This window comes from Hippoglossus stenolepis, chromosome 14 (assembly GCF_022539355.2).
Source record: "Hippoglossus stenolepis isolate QCI-W04-F060 chromosome 14, HSTE1.2, whole genome shotgun sequence".
Taxonomy (NCBI): Eukaryota; Metazoa; Chordata; class Actinopteri; order Pleuronectiformes; family Pleuronectidae; genus Hippoglossus; species Hippoglossus stenolepis.
In genome coordinates this window covers 20,781,512-20,801,296 of record NC_061496.1, presented here as the reverse complement: position 1 = coordinate 20,801,296, position 19,785 = coordinate 20,781,512, and the positions used below count along the sequence as shown (strand labels likewise).

Sequence of the window (19,785 nt, the reverse complement as noted above, 5' to 3'; positions counted from 1 at the left end):
ATTTGTCGTCCCCATGCATTATCCTTTACACCGGTGCTCTACAGCAAATGCATTTATTTTTGTTTACTTCCCAGGTGATGTAAGATTTTTAGATATTTTGCACACTATTTATTTGCCTTTTTAATAAATGCAATAAAAGGGTCAATTTGTTAACTAATGCAGCAGTGACAGTGTGGCTTTATTTTTATTTTTGAAAAGTCACATAGGTGTAAAAAGCCTTTCCTGAGGGGAAACTTACAATTAGAAATAATAAAACAAGGAGATGTTAGATGTTGTAGAAACAATTAAATTACAACAATAAAACTATGAGATGTAAATTATAAAGACAATACAATCAATAGTTGAACTATGAGATTTTACACATAGAAACTACAATTACAATAATAAAACAATGGGATATTATTTAAACAATCAAATTACAATTGTAAAACAATTAGATATAACATATTATAGAGACAACTAAATAACAATAATAAAAAAAAATTGATATTACATGTTATAGAAACAATACAATTACAATAGTTAAACAAAGATATATTTATAAACATGCTGATGTGTTATGATGACTAATAGTCACTAGAGGTCAGTATTTCCCACCTACCTGACACCTGAAACACCTGAAGGGTAGTTGAATTTATTTCTATTATTAATTATTAATTCATTATAAATATTTATAATCTATGTAGTAAATTCAAATGATTCTGGTTGTTGTATTAAACACAATTAAATGTGTGTACAAATAAAACCACAGCCGATGTTCAACCAGACAAAAACAGTCACGTCACGTGACCACTGCGGAAGTGACAGTGGACCTTTTTTTTTTCTAATGCGGAAGAGAAACAAAACCTTGCTCGATGTTTTCCGTCTGAACTTTGCTACAAAATGAAGGAATAAACCTCGAGAAACAGGAAGAAACGAGAGGAGGTTTGTTTGCAGTTTAGATTTAAAGGACAGAAAACACTCGGAGCGACATCAGCGGAGCTAATGGCAGGAGGCAACTTACAGGTGAGTGGCCGAGTTTACTGCGTCAGACTGTGTCAAACTCTCCGGTTTCTGACTTCAAACTACGACTCAACCTACGTAGATACAAACGTCTTTACCTCGAAGATGAACGGAAGTCCTTACTACTGGTTTTCAACAAATAACCAATGGTTTTACTCATGTTATTTATTCATCTAGTACAGTTACTAATTTTTAAAGTGGTGAGTACATTTACTCAACTACTGTACTGAAGTTGTACAAAGTTTGATGTTCATGAGTTGTTTCTTTATCATTCAGCCCTTTCAGTTGTACTCTCTTGTAAGGGAGCTTTTGTAAATTCATTTAAAGTTGTAACTAATGGCTTTATTAGCATTATTACCATTATTCAAAGGCTGACCAACATGTATTACTACATATAACCCGACAGAATGAAGGATTATCACTAACTTGCAGCATCATTTCTAACAATACTGCATGTGTAAATCATCCATTAACCATTAATCACACATTTACTACTCACTTACCGTGACAGAGTGGCTTATGAGAGACTTTAGGATGACTCCTTCTCTCTCTTGTGTTGTTGACAGAAAGCTATCGATCTGGCCAACAAAGCTGCACAGGAGGACAAAGCCAAGAACTACGAGGAAGCCCTCAGATGTTATCAGCATGCAATCCAGTACTTCCTCCATGTTGTCAAGTGTGAGGAACCTTATTTAAGCTTATTTTTCATTTCCTGACCTCGACATTTATTTTATTACATTTTTTGCTAAGTGCAGATTGATGGTACACATGTGAAATGAGATGCATGAGGTACAGACACAAGTCTGTTGCAGACACGATGTTAATTTGCTGCCACATTGGTAATTTTATCAGCAGCAGGCAAATATGCCACAATGATGGAATAATACTTAAAATATAAATAAACCAATTTATGAGTTACTCCACTGCCAACGCAGGGAGTAAAATCATAATAGAAAATTATGTTTAAAGTGTTTAAAGACGTAATTTTTAAATCAGTCTGCATTTTTCTATTAATTGTATAAAGTAAGTCATTCATACAGTGTCTTTACAGCTGATTTATAAATCTTCTCCTTCACTTCATCAAATCCCTGCAGCCCCCTGAAGGCAGCAGAATATGTTGAGTAATCTGCTCCCTCTAATTTCACCGGTGTGATGTCAATACTGAGCAATTGCTCACAGTCGTCTACTTAATAACTTGAAAGATACACACGTTGGACTGGTCTGTGGTGACTCAGTATTCTGTTGTTTAAATGGAAGATGTCATATTACAGCAGCTCAACTCTCCTGCGCATTGTCGCCTCCTTTACAAATTTCTTTTCAGAAAAAGTAGCATTTCATTTCATTTCCTCTTGGAACTTTTTATCGTGCAAATGCTGTTCTGTGACCATTTAAGCAAGGCAAATTTATTTGCATAGCACATTTCAATAACAGGGCCATTGTGTGCTTCACATAAAATATGAAAGGCATCGTGACAAATTGTTAAAGACAATACAAAAATTAAGCATTTAAAACGAAATTAAAATGAGTTATGTAGAGAATAAAATAAGAATGCGTGTAAGAATTTACTAATTATTTAATTTAATAAGAGGCTGTAGCAAAATTCTTCAGCATACTGGCTAAGAGTGAATTTATTGATCCTGACACCTTCCACTTGATATTTAGCGTCAGACAGCCCTTTCGCTGCACCTACATGAACATAAAGAGCAGGTACACTTGATGCCCACACAGTCACACCTCATATTAAAACGTAATGTGTTGTCGCTGCAGATGAGGCTCAGAGTGAACGAGCGAAGGAGAGCATCAGGGAAAAATGTAAAGATTACCTGGACCGAGCCGAGCAGCTGAAGGAACACCTGAAGAAGATGGAGAAGAGTCCTCCGGCTAAACCAGTCAAAGAGAACCATTCTGATGACAAAGGGTGAGACTCCTCAATACCACCATGTTCCCTGCAGTATGCACAGAAAAGCATTACATTCCTTTATTTCCACATTTTACAATTTAATTTGTCACTAACAATCACAAAAATAGGCATGAAGCCCTGGAGCAGTTTTAGGTCAGGTTTATAAGAGGTTCCCTGTGGAGCTTTCTGGTAAACAAAGTTGTGTTTATGTTCAGTGGTAGACGCCCTTACACATTAGCAAAGATGTTTATATTTTATTTTTGAAACCTGCATTGTTTACATCCATGTTTACCTGCTCGCGGTCGTCTTCTTCTCCTCTGTACATCCAGTAAAACTAAATCTTTTGATGGCTGCTAGATCAACGTCAACAAATGTCACTGGCAAATAAATCCTTTAATGGGAGCTTTAGGTGTGCAGATTTTCTCTGTTTCAAACTTCCTGTGCACAAGATCAAACAAAGTGGAGTCCCATGCATAGAAACATTCCCCCATAGCATTAAATACGCTGTGTATTTCTAAAGACCTTTGATTGGAACAACTCAATGAGATACATTCAAAAGCCCTAGGTTTACGCATGTTGTTTATATTTATCTTTGAAGATATTTATTGTTGTTATTGTTGACATTTAACACTGCCTCAATTTTCCCTATAATCAGTTGCAAAATACTTAACAATCTTTTTTTGGAACCTTCAAAACAATAAACACATAAGTTCCTTTGTAGAAAAGTTGTAGGAGACAATGGGACTTCTAAAAAAGTTTGGTTTAGTGTTTAAAAAAAGGTCCATAAATCATGACTTTGGCTCTTTTCATTTAATCTCAGGAGTGAAAGTGATGACGGGGACAGCCAAGAGAAAAAGAAGTTTCAAAATCAACTCTCAGGTGAATGATTGGTGTTATGTTTTCTTCTTTATTTGTTAGTTGGTTGGATTACGCAAAAGATACTCGGCAGATTACTTCCTGTAACATTTTGAGATAGCGTTTTTCAACATTTTCATTGATTTCTCTGAGAATTATGTGGAAAAAATGGGATGAAATATTCTGGGAACTGATATCTTTGAGTGTGGGAAATAAATAATGTTTCACAGTTACTAAACTTTGTTTCTCAAACTCCTCTCATAGGTGCCATCGTCATGGAAAAGCCAAACATTAAGTGGGATGATGTAGCTGGACTTGAAGGAGCCAAAGAAGCCTTGAAGGAAGCCGTCATTCTGCCCATCAAATTCCCTCATCTGTTCACAGGTGTGTAAACCTCCATCTTTAATCCTTGTATTTGACTGTGTTGATGTGAATCGTATTCACTGACACAGGAACTTTTTGTGTAGGAAAGCGAACTCCTTGGCGGGGGATCCTTCTCTTCGGCCCTCCAGGAACAGGAAAATCCTACCTGGCCAAGGCGGTGGCCACAGAGGCCAACAACTCCACCTTCTTCTCCATCTCCTCCTCCGACCTCGTGTCCAAGTGGTTGGGGGAAAGTGAAAAGTAAGCACTGGGTTCTTTACATGATGATAACATAATGGGATATGAGAAGGTGAGCATCTGTTGCTTCTGCCCCGCTTGTCTCTTCAGGTTGGTGAAGAACCTGTTCTCTTTGGCTCGAGAGCACAAACCATCCATTATTTTCATTGATGAGATCGACTCCCTCTGTGGCTCCAGGAGCGAGAACGAGAGCGAGGCAGCGCGCAGAATCAAGACAGAGTTCCTCGTTCAGATGCAGGGTGAGCGAGAGGAGAGAACTGAAAATCTGATTTCAGAATCGAAAAAACTGTATTTAGATTAGAAATGCATCAAACGTTGTTCTCTACTCAGGTGTTGGAAACGATAACGAAGGAGTCCTGGTTCTGGGAGCCACAAATATACCGTGGACATTGGACTCTGCTATTAGGAGAAGGTTAGTTTGATTCAATTCAGGTTTTAAGGAAGAACAATCAGGATTTAAGAAATTAAACGCTTGATAACGTCTGATTGAATCTCCCGACTGTCTCAGATTTGAAAAGCGAATCTACATCCCTCTGCCTGAAGAGCATGCTCGCGCGTTCATGTTTAAACTGCATCTGGGATCCACCCCCAGCGACCTGGCAGAGGCAGACTTCATCAGTCTGGGCCAGAAGACGGAAGGGTACTCTGGGGCTGACATCAGTGTTATCGTCAGGGACGCCCTCATGCAACCTGTCAGGAAGGTTCAGTCCGCCACTCACTTCAAAAAGGTAAAGACACAGCAACAGTTTGTCTCTGATTGTTTTCACAACTGTCCTGTTTCAAATCTTCGGGGAATCCAGCTGGAATCTGTTGTTACAAAATAACATCTTACTGGGTTTTTCGCATCAGTAATTTTACAATCACAAAAGATTGAGAGTGGGCGCTGCCACTGATGACTAAAGATTAATGATCTATTAACCTATTGCTACACAGTTACATCAGCTACATGGCATTCCTCTGGAGGTTGTTAAGTCAAATTAAGAAAGAATGTAAATGATAGTCAGAGCTAGATGGATGATGTATATAATTGTATTTATTACCAATGGAATCCATGCATACCTGTATGTGAAAGGTTTTTTGTGTCTGTTTTATTGCTACTTTTTTGGGGGTTTCAGTCTCACTACTCCTGAAGCTGTTTTCATTATTACCTGCTAAGCACCAATCAGCAGACAGACACAGTCAGCAGCTAGGTGGAAACAAAGTGATAAAAAACTGTGTGAAAAGATTGAACATATTAGATTTATCAGGTGGACATGGAAAGGATTCTTTCCAACATTATAATAATAATAAGAAATAATAACGTTTATTTAAAACACAGTCATGATTACCTCGGCGTTGTGCTCGACCACAAGCTGAAATGGGATGTCTGCACTGAATGTTTAAGCACTAAGGCACAATAAAGAAACTGTCGTTTTTTTCTTTTGAATATCTTTTAATGTGCATTCCAAAGTGCTTCACATATTCTACTGTGCTTTTATTGAAAGTGTTTAAATGTTCTGTATCATCTCTTGGTTTGTTAATGCTAATGAAGCCCAGATTGATGGAAAAACAGTAACAAAAGTCAGTAAACTATTGGGATTAACATGACTGGGAAGTATATAAAGTATACTGTATACTGGAAAGTATATAAAGAGACAGAGTCATGAAGGACGAGGACAAGAATCATTGTGGGTGGTGAGAGGCATCCTCTCACCTCCTCATTGAAACTGCTCCCATCTGAACGACGGTATTGCCCCCTCTTCTGACAAAATGCCCTGTGATTATTGCTGCAAACATATTTCTATACGGGGACAAATAAAGAATCTAACCTCAAAGGGCAAAATTAAGAATAGAAGGCAAACAATAGGAAACAAATAAAAGCAAGTTGAAGGTCACACATCATTAGACATTAGAGCACAAATATAAGAATAAAAATGTTACAGATAAGGAGTAAAAACACAATTAAATAAATAATAATAAATAATAATAATAAAATTGTCATTAAGATGAGATATAAGATTTAAAAGGGAAAAAACATTGTAGGTAAAAGGTTAATAGTTAAAGATGTATTCAGACCTGAAAAAGCACACTTATGAAATGATGCCTTTAAAACAGATTAAAAAGAGAATAAGGAGCCAGGCAGATCTCCTCAGGGAAATTGTTCCAATAACAAGTCACATTTTATAAGTACACGTTGAATGTTGACTAATGTATACATTTTGAAATGCCTAAACACCCAGATAAATTAAATACAAGGTATGCAAAAAAGATATCAATTAAAACATTTATTTTGTCCTTCTCACCCTAAACTTCTTCTCTATCTGTCCCTAAGGTCCAGGGCTCATCTTGGAACAACCCGGGGGTTGTGGAGGAAGACCTACTGACTCCGTGCTCGCCGGGAGATCCCGACGCCATAGAGATGACGTGGATGGACGTCCCTGGAGAAAAGCTTATGGAGTCAGTCGTGTGCATGGTAAGTAAAAGATTCAAGTAGCAAAGTGTGTGTGTGTAATTTTAACCAAACAAGTTTTCAAATTTTTACAAAACATCGTCTGTGCATGAGAGTTCTTAATAACCATATTCCAACCTCTGCCGTCCTCTCCGTACAGGCGGACATGATGAGGTCACTCACTAACATCAAGCCGACAGTGAATGAGCAGGACCTGGATAAGCTGAAGAAGTTTACGGAAGATTTTGGTCAAGAAGGGTAGCACTATCCACGCTCTGCTCGAGAAACAGTTCACAACGATTATCTCTGTCAGTTAAGGTTTTGATTCATTCATTCATCTGTCTGGTCTATAGCAGGTTTCCTGGAGCTCCAACTTCTTAGATTATGAAAAAAAAAGTATATGTTTCTGTAAGATATGAAGAAAAAAAAAAAGCTTCAACAGCAAATGTTTGTTGTTGTTTGTGACAAATAAGATGATTCATTAATGAAATCTAATCAATAAATCAACAGTTTCAGCACTTTTTATTACTCACATCAATCGTTTACATCTTCGCATCTAAGGTTTTGTGTTTCTATTACTTTTATTTTTGAATTTCTAAAATTTAAGAGATAATCTCTTTATTTTTTTAAAGAAAACTTTCTGTCTTTAAATATATTATGGAGTCGATGGTTGTGCAACAGAGACTGTGGGTATATGCACATTTCCAACACTACATACCTCTCACCATTGTCTACGGAGGATTGTGCTTGTATTGTGCTCAACGGAATTAGTTTCAGGGTTGGATTTTTGTGAATAGGAACTTCTCCTATAACATTTAGAAAGTTTGCTCTCTTTAAAATATGTGGGTTACCCTTCACTGGTTATCCTATTTCAGAAATACAAAGTTTAAAGGTTCAGTGTGTAAGATTTAGGTGAAAGGGATCTATTGGCAGAAATTGAATATAAATAGTTCTAGTGATGTTTTCACTAGTGTTTCATCTAAATTGTACAACTTGTGGTTTTCTTTACCCTACAACGTACCCTTTATATTTAAATACTTTATATTTACATCGGGAGCGGGTCCTCTCTATGGAGGCTGCCATGTATTTGACAGTAGCCCAGACTGGACAAACTAAACCCCTTTGGAGTTTACATGACAAATGAAGGTTACAACAGGTTTTTTGTCATGTTTGGAAGAGGGTGAGGGGAGGGGTATTCAGCTGCAACATGCAACGTCACCAATAGATGTCACTAAAGCCTACACACTGAACCTTTAGGGGGTGTAATTATACACATCACACAGAGCTGCATGGTTATTTGAAAAGCAGCATCAATGAGAAATGTACGTTCTTTGTAAAAAAATAAAGGGTGTTTTCTGAATCTCTACAGTTGATGAATTTAACAGGACACAGGATTTTACTGTAATGCTTTTAAAAGCATTTCTGAGTTTTGATATGTGTTCATGGAAATCGAGTGAGTGTCTATGCACATATTTTCTACACTTGCTGTGTTCTGAATTATTTATATATCCCGTCTATGTGCACAGCCTGTTTTCAATGTGACCATCTAATGTGTCTTTACTTAAGAGTTTCTTCTGGTGTTTTTTGAGGTCACTTATTGGTTACATGAATAAAGCGTAACTTGCTCATTTGTACTTTTGTTCTCACATTTAAATAAACACAAAACAGGTGTCATTTTAATTTAAATGCAGGGTCAATTATTATTTAATTAGTACATTTGTTAAGATAAATACAATTTATATTACATCAATTTATGACCTGTAGAAAAATGACATCAGTGTTACGCTGCTAATACAATCTGATCATTTGTAAAACTGAAATCATTTGTCTCGTACATCTCTTCAGTTAGTGCCATTGGAAGATGCCATGAAGATATGCAGCGTCTTGAAAAGCAGATCAAAGTGTTTTACATTTGGCAAAGTTGCTGTTTTTAATCGAATAAATAAACTCATCATTAAGATGAATAATGGAAATGAAAAATATTCAAGTCATTTAATGTGAAAATTAATGACTTATTGAAATGTGGCTAAATCTCAAGGGACTGATCAACCTGATACGTATTTTGGGTAAATTGAAATGAAAAGAAAATACTTCACGAGACATGAAAAGTTTGACTCGACAGCTGCCAATGAAAATTAAAGACCATAAATAACACAAGCAAATATACATATGAGTCAACAGGAGTGACGTCCCTTTTCACTTTAAAGCACATCATGTAAAAGCCAGTGTTTCCTCTTACAAACTTATTTGTGGGGAAGACAACATCATACGTCCATCTCGACCAGAGTCCAATGTGCTACAGTGAAAGTGATTATTGCTTTGTGTGTGTGCGCGCATTCCTCCAAACACAACTCTCATCTCTGCCGCCACAAATAACCTGTGGAGCTGAGGAAACACTGCACCCTCAAAACAAGACTAAGACTAAATCAAATAGGGTACTGTAAACACAGAAAAACAAAACCTGCATGTAAAAAATTCATGGTTATACAGTTATATTTCTGCAAATATAAAGGACAAATGTGCTCCATGATACAGAAACAAAGCTGACTGAGACGTCAGCTGAGAGGACCTAAAGTGTACATAGGAAGAGAAGCATCTTTCCCGCCATCCAAATAACTCTTAAAGTGAATAACTTGTATTTTTGGTTAAAAACATTCATATTGAGACAACACAGAGGGAGAGGGACACTGCCACACAGGGCGTAAGAGAAAGTGCTAACAGTATTTAATTTGTGTATAGGACATATAGGGAGTAGTTTGCCTGCCCATCACAATCATGCTTCATCGATGGAAGTAGCCAAACAGACATATTTCACTCCAACTCATGTAAGGGCACGTAGAAGAAGCCTAAGGCTGTGCAGACAGGGGGGGGACAATGTGCTACTAGTTAGAAGTTAGTCAAGATACTAAAAGACGGAGAAGAGAGAGCCGAGTGCCAAACCAGTGGCTGCTCCAGCGAGCATGCCCAAAGCTACATCTCCTCCGTCGTCACGCTGGCGTTCCCGAATAATGACGTGGTTCCCTCCAGGAGCAGCAAACCCACCTACAAGGAAAAGAGCAAAGTGATGTCCCATTCACGTTTGCGGTGATGAGATTTAAAGTTGCTTAAATGAAATCTTTGCTATTTTTGCTATCAGAAGGTTAAAGTTTAATGTCATCAGTTCATCCAACAGCAGCCACATGTGCTACCTTTCATTCAATGCAATGGTTTACGTCCACACATGCGCTGACAAATATTTACCTTGGTACTGATAAGGATAAGCAACAGCGTAGGGCTGCCCATCAGCAGAGTATACAATCTGGGTCGCATGTGGAGGAGGTGCGGCATAGTCTCCATACGGGCCGGGAGCATAAGGCTGCTGAAAAAGACAAAGAAAGAAAACTTTTAAAACTCTGTTCATTCTCTGTCGGGTGGAAGTACCTACTTTACCAGTAGATGGCAGTACACCACAGCGTTGCATGTTGTTATGTAGGCTTTTTTAAAATGTTCTAATTTTACCTCATAGCTCGGTTTACCCTTAAGAAGGTTCAGGTAGCTCACCAGTTATGTTAAGTATATACAGCAATTTACTGTGATATCCAGTATAAAAATATGAATATAAAACATTCATATTATGCTAAGCACATAAACAAATATATATTAAACTTTTGGTTAAAACCCCTTTAAAGAGGCAAATAAAAAAGCCTTTTACTATTTATATTTGTGCTTTAGTTCCATAGCCGAGCTGGAAATGTAATCAAATATTCAACTCTGCCAAGGAGGTTATGTTTTCACCTCTGTCTCTTAGTTTGTTGGTTGGTTTTTATGTTTGTTTATTTATAAGCAAGATTACACAAAACAACTTAATGGATTACCACAAAATTTAGGAAGGAAGGATGCAATATGGGTCAGGGAAGAACCCACCACATTTTGGTATGGATCCTTATCAGGGTGGAAGAGCAAGGAATTGCTTTACTTTCTTTAATATTGTGAGAGTGTCTTTTTTTGACATTTTCAGTTTTTCTCAGAAAATAATTCAAATTATTATTGGCAAATTTAGATCCAACTGATATCTATGAGTGTGTGTAATTTGGTGCAGCTTGATTGAATTTAAGGGGACTGTTCGCCTTGGCAAAGGTATGTGCTCCACTGAGTGCTATTTTAGTTTATATTAAAAAACACAATGCCTATTTGTTGATATATTGTATGTAAACCGTGACTTGTTATTAAAAAACAATTTTTCCTGATATTAAATAAAATAAATATGGGAAAAAAATCCTGCTCACCATCCCAAAACAGAGTTGAACCAAACTACTGTGTAAAAAAATGCATAAATAGTAGTGACTTCTGTCATGTTTACGCTTATTACCTGAGGTGGGGGTGCATATTCTGAGTAGGGGGGTGGAGCAGATGCCATTACTTCCTGTGCATAGCCGATCTGAGGAGACGCGACCACCTTAAAATATAAAACAACAAAATTAATCTCCCCTGAGAGTTCAGAATGTGCACTAAAAAAACTGAGCTACATGACATTAAATGTAAACTGAAGAGAATTCCGACTAAGTAATTTGAAAAAAGTTCCTTATGTTATATTGAGGTTACAATTTTATTGAGATACTATGAAAAAGGAATATGAGAGTTGTCTGACAAAATTAAGCAAAAATTAAGAAAAATATCTTTGTCCACCAATCTTGCATTCTGAGCCGTAAACATGGAAATGTTAATAATATGATATTTTCTAGCAGCTTGTGTCAGAGCTGATTTCTTTAAAAAAAGGAAAGAAATCTTCATATTCTGATAAAACAAAAGGCAAAACCAAAGTAATTTGAGACATAGCAGAAACTTACTGCATTAATTCTGGCATCCTGAAGTGCCATGGTCCATGCCCTGCAACAAAAGTGGAAACCATGTCATATTTTAATTATATTAATGCATGCGCTGAAAATAAAAACACAGAATACCTCAAACTAATACTTTCAACTTACACAACAGAGACACAAAATACAGTGGCCAAAATAATTCAGCAAACCGATATTAAGACAGCATGCAAGTGTTGTCTTACAGAGCATCATCTGCACTGTCTGCACACAGGCTGATGACCCGTCCATCTCTGCAAACTATCTGGAGCAGAGCATCACGCATCTTCCCCTCCGGTGGGTTCAGCTCTGAGGAGGACAGACCATAAAAGGCGACAGAGTTAAATGCATGAGCAGCTGGTTGGTTGGTACTGTAAATATGGAGCCACTAACAACGCCATGCAACCGATGATAAGTACCTTGACATGCTGCAGAGCTGCGGATGTTAATGCAGTCCACCCTCATGTGAATGTCATCCTCCATGTCACGGCGTTGTTGATCATTGTAGAAGACGAGTCGCCCGTCAGCCCACAAGTCAAACCAGTTTCTTTTCCACCGGCGCAGTATGGTACCTTAAATATCGTCACATTCAAATTGAATCTACTTACACTGAAACCTGAACCATGTGGATCAGACGTTGACTATGTATGCACGGATACTCACTTTGTCGATGGAGCCAGCCACTCTTCACCATAGCCATCTTGGAAGCAACACCTACAACAATACAAAATAAATATATAAAATTAAGTATTTGTTATCTTAATGGAGCAATCTCTGGTCTGGTGACAGGGCGAGGCTGAGTCACACAAACCTCGTGACTGTTCACGCTGTTGGCCTCTGTCCACAAACACATTATCAGACCCAAACATAATCTCTGTGACAAAAAGTGAACAACAGTCTTGTTTCAAGTCAACACAGTAGCTAGTCACGAGGTTTCACACCCCGTGGATCTTCATGACAGCTTCAGTAGAAGCTAACGTAGATCACTGTCAATAGGACTTCAACTTCCTTCATAATGTTAATGATGTTCTGCTACTGCTAGCTAAGTGACTGGTGTTAGCTTCAAGCAACCACAGAACATGTGTGAATATGTCACCTTATTGCCTATCAAACGATTTGAAATGGTTTTGTACACCTGCCAATATAAGCACAACAACGTAGTAATAGCTTGTGTTTCTATTATGATACCAAAGCTAGCATTAGCCGAAGTTAGCTGGCGTTGTTGTGATAAGCACGTCGGTAGCAGGTTGATCCACTGGTTCAGTGCTAACTCGTTAGCTAAACACTAAAACTGTTGATGGCCGAGCAGCACAGAGTGAGGTTCGCTTACTTACTCGCTTGTTATTGTGTTTGGAGAAAAGCTGGAACCTTTGTCGAAGACGCTGCAAACACGGAAGTGAGATGTGAAAGAGAAACGACGATGCGACCCTCGGAGGGAAATAAAAAAGCCGATGACCCGAGAGGACTCGGTCCCTTCACTGCCGTTATTCTCACGTCTAAAGTTCCCGTTAGCCCCGCCCACGGAGCATCGTCACGGATGTGCCAGTCTCTGCGGGCAGAGGAGGGGGCGCTTGTTTGTTGTTGTTTTTATTGACCTGACGTATCAGCTGACTGCGCTGGAGCAGTGGAAAGTGCGAGTAAAGGCGGGGAGGGCGCGCTCGTTTTAAGTCCCCTGGCATCTCTTTGCCCTCACATGGTGGACGATCCTCGTGCAAACAGCTGTTCATGTCACTGAGGCGGGGTAGATCCAGTAAATCAAGCGCTCTAGTAAGCATACAATTTGGGATAAAGAGTTGAAAATATTTAATGGGGTGAATTTCTAAGTTTGGTTTGATTTCTGCATTTTAAACTCACACATAACCCCCGGAGACAATGTTCTCCGCAGCGCAGCGGGTAACAAGATGAGTTGTATCCTGTGTGTTTCCTGTGTGTATCTGTGTGTATCTGTGTGTGTCTGTGTTTGTGTGCGTGCGTGCGCTGAATGGAAACTTATTCTGTCTGTTTACAGCTGTGGTTTTATCCCCGCCCGCAGGGGAGGCCAGCAGACACAATCGAGTATCTCCAACCCACTGACCGGCGGGCGGCCCAGGGTTACAAAACAAGCCCCGACAGCGAGTCCCCAGCAGCCAACACTCCGAGAGCTAACCGGAGCAGCGCGAAAGCTAAGTAGCTAACTTGAAATGGCGACGGCGATATATCTGGAACATTATCTTGACAGTGAGTAACCTGTGTCACACTGTGTTTGCATCGGAGTTCTCCGCATGTTGCGTTTGTTTGAAGTTTCTTGAGTTTGACTGTATCGGAGACTTTTTCGCGGGGCGGGTCACTGACAGGTACAGGCGCACTGCGTTAGCAAGTAGCTCTTGGCTCACTGACGGTAGCTTGCTAGCTACGTGATTAGCATCGTGGAATAAAGTTTGACAAACTCTTATGTGTGGTGATAAATTCAGTCCGGGGCTAAGGCCATCACCATACAGACCAGTGCTACACATTTAAAGTGTGTGGTGAGCCAGTAAGTTGCTAATGTTTAGTTCATGTTCTGTCACATTGGTGTAGCTACCAGCTAGATAACAGTGCGGTATAACATGTCATATTCAACTTTTTAAAACCGTGTCCATTTTAGTCAACATGGGTGTTTTGCTTCAGGATGGTGGAGCCCCTTGTATTTGCAACCTGTTGGTTACCGCGTTTCAATTCCCCGTGTTCACGTAACCATTTACGCGCCGGGGCGGGGTGTGTGATGTGCGTCACATTGTAAAGTATACGGACTCGAACAGTGACGGAGAGGGAGAGGGGGTGATATTATTATAACTGTGTGATCACTGCCAACTCACCTACGTTTCCTTTTGAACTTAATATAGTAGTTTGAGAGCAGGAAATGCGCTTTCAACTCACAGCTAGCGTACGTTTTTAAATAGATTCATGAATACAAAGTACAATATGTTGTTTATTTTTGTACCGCACTTTTATTTTGTAACTGAGTTGTTTCATCTATTGTTGGCAGTTAATTTTTAAATATTCTCCCTTCTAAAAACTGAAATTGACTCTATTTCGCACAAAATGTTTTTTGCGTCTGTTAATCAACAGCAAAGACTCTCATTTAATCAAAACAACTTATAGTAGGATTGATTTGTTGTGGTCACCTTTGAGTTGATATTATCAAAAAAAATTGCAAGTTTAACATTTAAAATCAGTTTAGGACAAGTATTAGTTGAATTGTAAATGGAAACCTTGACACCACATGAGTTTATTGGGGGAATAAAGCCCATTGTATGTCCTCATTCCCTTCATCCTATTGTCAATCTCTTCCCTAGGTATTGAAAACTTACCATGTGAGCTACAGAGAAATTTTACTTTGATGCGGGACCTGGACAATAGGACAGAAGGTGAGCATTTAGTCAAGTTATTCATTCAAATGGTTCATGGATTTTAAGCCCCTGCACAAGCATTGTCTACCTGCACCAATGTTATCAGGGTGGATGTGCACTGACTGAGCTTGATTGGCATCTTAACGTGCACCTTCATTATTTTTAGTTTGGTGCCTTCATGGCAGATAAATAGCACAAGTGTAAGCAGTTACATAGACAGTGCTTCAGTCTCTTAACTGTCCCAATAAAAAAAGGCAATTGAGACAAAATGTCCAGTGTCAGCATACTGGAACTGGCAAACCCAAACACCTGTATTTCCTGTGTTGACATGTGAAAAAATATAAAACTGTTAGCTGCACTAAATGAAAACATCCATCGATACTGTTTTCTCCAGCACCATAATGCTCTTGTTGTTGTGCAGAAAAGAAAGGAGAGATTGACAAACTGGCTCAAGAGTACATAGTGAATGTGAAGAACTTGGCATCAGAACAAAGAGTGGAACATCTGCAGAAGATCCAAAACGCCTACAGCAAGTGCAAAGAATTCAGCGATGACAAAGTCCAGCTCGCAATGCAGACATATGAAATGGTAAACAGACATACTGGTAGTCAGTATGTTGATTATAACACACACACACACAATGTGTTGATTACTTTTTATAATGTATTACAATTTGCAAATTAAACTATACACACAGTAAAGCTCTTATCCACATGCAACCTTTTTTCCATAGGTGGACAAACATATCTGCAGACTGGATGCCGATCTGGCACGGTTCGAGAACGAGCTAAAGGAGAAACTGGAAGTGAGCGGCTATGAAAGTGCAGAGGGAAGAGCACTGAAAAGTTAGTGGGACAACTAAAGGATTTTATCCTAAGACTTTGCAAATCCAATGTATACACATATTAACATATAAATATTTTTGATAGAAGGTGATTCCAAGGGACTAAGAGAGAAACGTGCATCCAGGGGAAGGGGAAGGAAAACTTCTGATGAAGATTCTCCCAAGAAGAAAAAGATGAAAAACAGGTAACATGTTGCTGGAGGCTCAGTCAGGCCAGGCTGTTTACTACTTGTGAGCTTCCAGAATCTGCACTGCTCATTTTATCAGACCTGAAAAGCCTGTATCATTCACACACCCACTGTTCATTCAGCCTGCCAATGATTCGGAATTATGTGGAACTCAAATCATGCTCTGTGTGTTCTGTTGGTCTTCCAGCCCAGACTTGAGCGATGCTCTCCTGCCCATGCAGCCGTCAGACGTTTTGGACATGCCAGTCGATCCCAATGAGCCGACTTACTGCCTGTGCCATCAGGTGTCGTATGGGGAGATGATTGGATGCGATAACCCAGATGTAGGTTTCCATCATTTTTCTCTTTTGCTAAAATTTAAACTAACACATTTCTGTATCATGACAGCCTGCAATCATTATTTTGCATCCTTTTTTTTTTTTTCAGTGTCCAATTGAGTGGTTTCACTTCGCTTGTGTTGATCTCGCCACAAAACCCAAAGGAAAATGGTAAGACCACTTTTAGGTAGTTAGAAGCAGATAAACTGAGAGATGTTCATACAAAGATATTGCATTTAATCACTTATTTTAATATGGATAACACCTGATTGTTTTGTGTCAACACATATTTTTCCCTTCTCTCGAATCCCTCAGGTTTTGTCCAAGATGCACCCAAGACAAGAAGAAAAAATGAGATTTTTTATTTTCAGAAAAACAGAAATAATGTATGTATTTTTTTGTAGATTAATAGTGTAATATATATATTTTACCTTCTATCAATCTCCATAGAAATGTCGAGTCATACATCTTGTTTTTAAAAGCCCAATCCGGATTTGGAGTATCGCTACACTTGTGGCAACATCATCCCAGCCTCTACTGGCTTTACTTTGTTTGTTCTACTGGTTTTTAAGAAGATTCTTTTTTCCATTAGCTTTCAAATAATTAATTCACCTACAGTATGTATTTTTTGTGTACTTTGGGTACATTGGTCTGGATAGTGTAGTTCAAATGCTCAAATCATTGCCAATCAAACTCATTTTCATTAAGTCATATACTATATACATATATATTGTCATTACCAACATACTCAGAAATCCTGGATTGTGGCTTTAGTATACTTGAACTGTCAATTTTATAAATAACTATTTTTAAATACATTAACAGCCTGCTGAGAATATAGTTCTAAACGCCTAAATCCACAGAAATAATGGTGGTAAAAGGAATTATGTGTCCGATTTTCTGTTACTACCTCCTTAGGGAATACATCAGCACCGCATCAATGACTGCAATTAATACTGATGTAAGAAATTGTGTTTTTAATTAGCTTAAACCAAACAAGCAAAGCAATGTAAATTAATTCTTTACTTATTTTCGAAAAAATCTGCGACATTTTTGAATGTATTGTGGTACTAATGGTCAGTCGGTCAGTGTCTTTTGTCAGCTGAATGAGGTATTTAAGCACTTTGAATGAAATTTCCCCTGAAGAGGTTTGATACTGCAGGCTTGGTTTCTCATCTAAAACTTGGCCATAGTACATCGCTTCAAACCATATATGGAAATCTATACATATACCCTAAAATATATATACATATATATATTTTGTATGATATGAAACTATTTTATGGAAGCTGTGTTTTTTCCAAAGATATATTTGTTGTATTACTTATAGGTGAACACTCAAATTTTATTTAATAGGATTTTAGCATCTTCTTTCATATTCTACTGTGAATATCCCTCATTTAGATGTAAGCCACAAATAAAAGAGCCAAAGTCTTTGTATTTTGTAAAATTCAGTATTTTATACCAAATAAATATTCACTATTATTTATGCAGCATCTCTTTCTTTGCAGTTTGAAATGGAACATGTGTGTAAATTGATCACAGGGCATTCACAAACTTGGGTGGGTTGTTTCATCTAATCTATGAATTATGTACCTTTTTATTAGTGGTACATAAGCTTGTAGATTGCAACAAAGTACAAAAACTACTATTCTATACATACATACATACATACATACATACATACATAAAGGATTGGAACAGTTAAAATTCATCAGACTCTTCATCCCAGCTGCACTTTTCTCGGGTGGACTTGCTGAACTCCACTTCCACGTCATAGACAAAGTCAGCATCATCTTTGCGCCTTCGGTTCTTCTCAAACAGTTCGTCCATCTGGCCCTTTTTGCGAGCCAGCTCCTCGTCGTCCAGTTTGTTCAGGTCTTGGTCGGGGTCCAGCTGGAACGAGGCGAGGCTGTGCTCCAGGCTGTAGCCCTGCATGTGATCTCGCAGGATGATGTGAAGCTTCTCGAGCTGGCCCTGAGACACAGCCTCCAGGTAGTCCCTGTGCCGAAGGTTGTTCTTCAGCCTCTCAGCAGCCAGGCTGCAGTCTGGAGGTTGAGGAGAGGAGACATCAAGAGTTCAAACACTGGAGGGAACAGTTTAAAGGGTTGGATAAACTTTCTATGGGGATTACTCCCATTCCTCCCACTTTGTGAATATTTAGTATGTTTTTTTGTAGCTTGGTGCTGCAGTTTCCTATTGAAACAGGGTGCCTCAACGATGGAAGTCTTCCTGTCAGTTATTTTGTTGTAATTTGATCAGGCACCATCTTAATACTAGCTCAAATGTTTGTTTTTTTACGCAGGGCTCCGGACGGTATAAAATGCTCTGATCCTGGTCTTATTGGTCCATATTCCCACTGATCTACAGTCAATTAAATTACTACAGGGTCATTAAAAAATACTAAATCTGGAGCCTTCAGGGTCCCTAGGATTTTTGAGTCTAATGGTAACCCCCTGTGCCTGGCTGGTAATAAAATGTAACTAGAAAATTCCTCCCTTGAAGTTTTGAATGTGTGCAGCGTGCTTCCGGCCGGGTCCAGAGACTGTTTCAGTGTGAGAGAGAGAGACACAGACTGGCTGGTTTGAGAGGGAGAGAATGAGATACTGAGCGGGTCTACCAAAGACATCAAAGATTCCTCTGAACTATGACCACTGACACTGTCCCTCGGTCCGTTTGATGAAGGCTCCCATTGACTCCCATTAAATTCCCCCCGCTGTTTTTCGCAATTTACGAGCGAACCGTTTGGCAAAAGTCTTAGAAAAGTCACAGCACACCATTTTCGCCCGAGCCGCGTGTTCTGTGCATGTAGGACATTTATGGCAGAAGAACGAATAATAATGACGACACAATAAGAAGAATAGAGAATAATAATAGATTTGCATGCATTGCTTTACTGCACACATAACAATCATATATTTTGATAGATAACACTGGGATTGCTGTAGTTGTGAGGTTGTTTAAGTGTAAATTAACATTTTGTTTTACCTGAATACTGTGAGAAGTTCCGTAAAGGTATTATTCTCTTTCGTATCTTTTTGGTTTCCGTGTGTTGATAAATTAAAACTACGGAGGCAGGAGAGAACTTAACTCCACATTGCTTTGCCTCGTAAAGCATCCTCTGTGTACGTCTCCTACAAACTTGGTTTCAACTGTGTTTTAACCAAATCAATAGCGCATTTTAACCATAATAACTAATAGTTCACAACAGCATTTAACGATTGAGCCTGACTCTAACGAAATCTTGCGGATTGAGACGTAACCGTTGCCTGTTCCCATCGTTGGTCGATGTCAAATCTTTCAGTCTTCAGCGAAGCCTGTCTACATTTAGAGTAAAAAAAAAATGTAAGCACAGTTTCACTCACTGTGAATATTATCATCAAACAAAAACTATCTAAACATGATATTTTTGCTTAAAATTTGCCTA

The 19,785-nt window shown here is 38.6% G+C and overlaps 4 protein-coding genes across 6 annotated transcripts; 2 read left to right on the top strand and 2 right to left on the bottom strand.

Moving 5' to 3' along the window:
- Positions 1 to 790: 790 nt before the first annotated feature.
- On the top strand, positions 791 to 8,152 carry LOC118120733 (vacuolar protein sorting-associated protein 4B). Its single transcript, XM_035175959.2, has 11 exons — positions 791 to 1,005; positions 1,569 to 1,680; positions 2,770 to 2,920; positions 3,723 to 3,781; positions 4,022 to 4,141; positions 4,225 to 4,381; positions 4,469 to 4,617; positions 4,709 to 4,790; positions 4,887 to 5,106; positions 6,690 to 6,830; positions 6,967 to 8,152. Exons 1-11 carry the CDS (start codon positions 985 to 987, stop codon positions 7,066 to 7,068), a joined length of 1,314 nt encoding a protein of 437 aa, XP_035031850.2. The 5' UTR covers positions 791 to 984; the 3' UTR covers positions 7,069 to 8,152.
- A 328-nt stretch (positions 8,153 to 8,480) lies between these two features.
- plekhb2 (pleckstrin homology domain containing, family B (evectins) member 2) lies at positions 8,481 to 13,136 on the bottom strand. 2 transcript variants are annotated; one of them, XM_035175963.1, is made up of 8 exons: positions 12,976 to 13,136; positions 12,305 to 12,355; positions 12,061 to 12,213; positions 11,848 to 11,950; positions 11,633 to 11,672; positions 11,155 to 11,241; positions 10,047 to 10,161; positions 8,481 to 9,848 (listed from the first exon to the last, which is right to left on the bottom strand). In XM_035175963.1, exons 2-8 carry the CDS (start codon positions 12,339 to 12,341, stop codon positions 9,712 to 9,714), a joined length of 672 nt encoding a protein of 223 aa, XP_035031854.1. In that variant the 5' UTR covers positions 12,342 to 12,355; positions 12,976 to 13,136; the 3' UTR covers positions 8,481 to 9,711. The 2 variants fall into 2 exon arrangements, with proteins under 2 accessions (XP_035031854.1, XP_035031853.1); XM_035175962.1 differs by having other exon boundaries at positions 10,047 to 10,164; positions 12,976 to 13,134.
- Positions 13,137 to 13,273: 137 nt separating this feature from the next.
- ing5a (inhibitor of growth family, member 5a) lies at positions 13,274 to 17,843 on the top strand. Of its 2 annotated transcripts, none has more exons than XM_035175960.1 (9): positions 13,274 to 13,408; positions 13,674 to 13,858; positions 14,956 to 15,027; positions 15,431 to 15,597; positions 15,743 to 15,854; positions 15,939 to 16,038; positions 16,229 to 16,364; positions 16,468 to 16,529; positions 16,674 to 17,843. In XM_035175960.1, the coding sequence occupies exons 2-9, from the start codon at positions 13,822 to 13,824 to the stop codon at positions 16,711 to 16,713; spliced, it is 726 nt and encodes a 241-aa protein (XP_035031851.1). In that variant the 5' UTR covers positions 13,274 to 13,408; positions 13,674 to 13,821; the 3' UTR covers positions 16,714 to 17,843. The 2 variants fall into 2 exon arrangements, with proteins under 2 accessions (XP_035031851.1, XP_035031852.1); XM_035175961.1 differs by having other exon boundaries at positions 13,292 to 13,408; positions 13,650 to 13,858.
- Positions 17,797 to 19,671, bottom strand: cep19 (centrosomal protein 19). The gene is made up of 2 exons (XM_035175964.2): positions 19,347 to 19,671; positions 17,797 to 18,406 (listed from the first exon to the last, which is right to left on the bottom strand). The coding sequence occupies exons 1-2, from the start codon at positions 19,474 to 19,476 to the stop codon at positions 18,063 to 18,065; spliced, it is 474 nt and encodes a 157-aa protein (XP_035031855.1). The 5' UTR covers positions 19,477 to 19,671; the 3' UTR covers positions 17,797 to 18,062.
- Between the last annotated feature and the right edge of the window lie 114 nt (positions 19,672 to 19,785).

Bases quoted from the DNA above. Each gene is read 5' to 3' on its own strand.
- LOC118120733 (XM_035175959.2), top strand. From the start codon at position 985: ATGGCAGGAGGCAACTTACAG. The intron at 4,142-4,224 runs GTGTGTAAACCT...CTTTTTGTGTAG, and splicing joins ATTCCCTCATCTGTTCACAG to GAAAGCGAACTCCTTGGCGG. The intron at 6,831-6,966 runs GTAAGTAAAAGA...CTCTCCGTACAG, and splicing joins TGGAGTCAGTCGTGTGCATG to GCGGACATGATGAGGTCACT.
- cep19 (XM_035175964.2), bottom strand. From the start codon at position 19,476: ATGCTTTACGAGGCAAAGCAATGTGGAGTTAAGTTCTCTCCTGCCTCC. The intron at 18,407-19,346 runs GTAAAACAAAAT...CTCAACCTCCAG, and splicing joins GAACTTCTCACAGTATTCAG to ACTGCAGCCTGGCTGCTGAG.
- plekhb2 (XM_035175962.1), bottom strand. From the start codon at position 12,341: ATGGCTATGGTGAAGAGTGGCTGGCTCCATCGACAAA. The intron at 11,951-12,060 runs GTACTTATCATC...TGTCCTCCTCAG, and splicing joins CAGCTCTGCAGCATGTCAAG to AGCTGAACCCACCGGAGGGG. The intron at 11,242-11,632 runs GTAAGTTTCTGC...TTATATTTTAAG, and splicing joins AGGATGCCAGAATTAATGCA to GTGGTCGCGTCTCCTCAGAT.
- ing5a (XM_035175960.1), top strand. From the start codon at position 13,822: ATGGCGACGGCGATATATCTGGAACATTATCTTGACA. The intron at 15,028-15,430 runs GTGAGCATTTAG...GTTGTTGTGCAG, and splicing joins CCTGGACAATAGGACAGAAG to AAAAGAAAGGAGAGATTGAC. The intron at 16,039-16,228 runs GTAACATGTTGC...TTGGTCTTCCAG, and splicing joins AAGAAAAAGATGAAAAACAG to CCCAGACTTGAGCGATGCTC.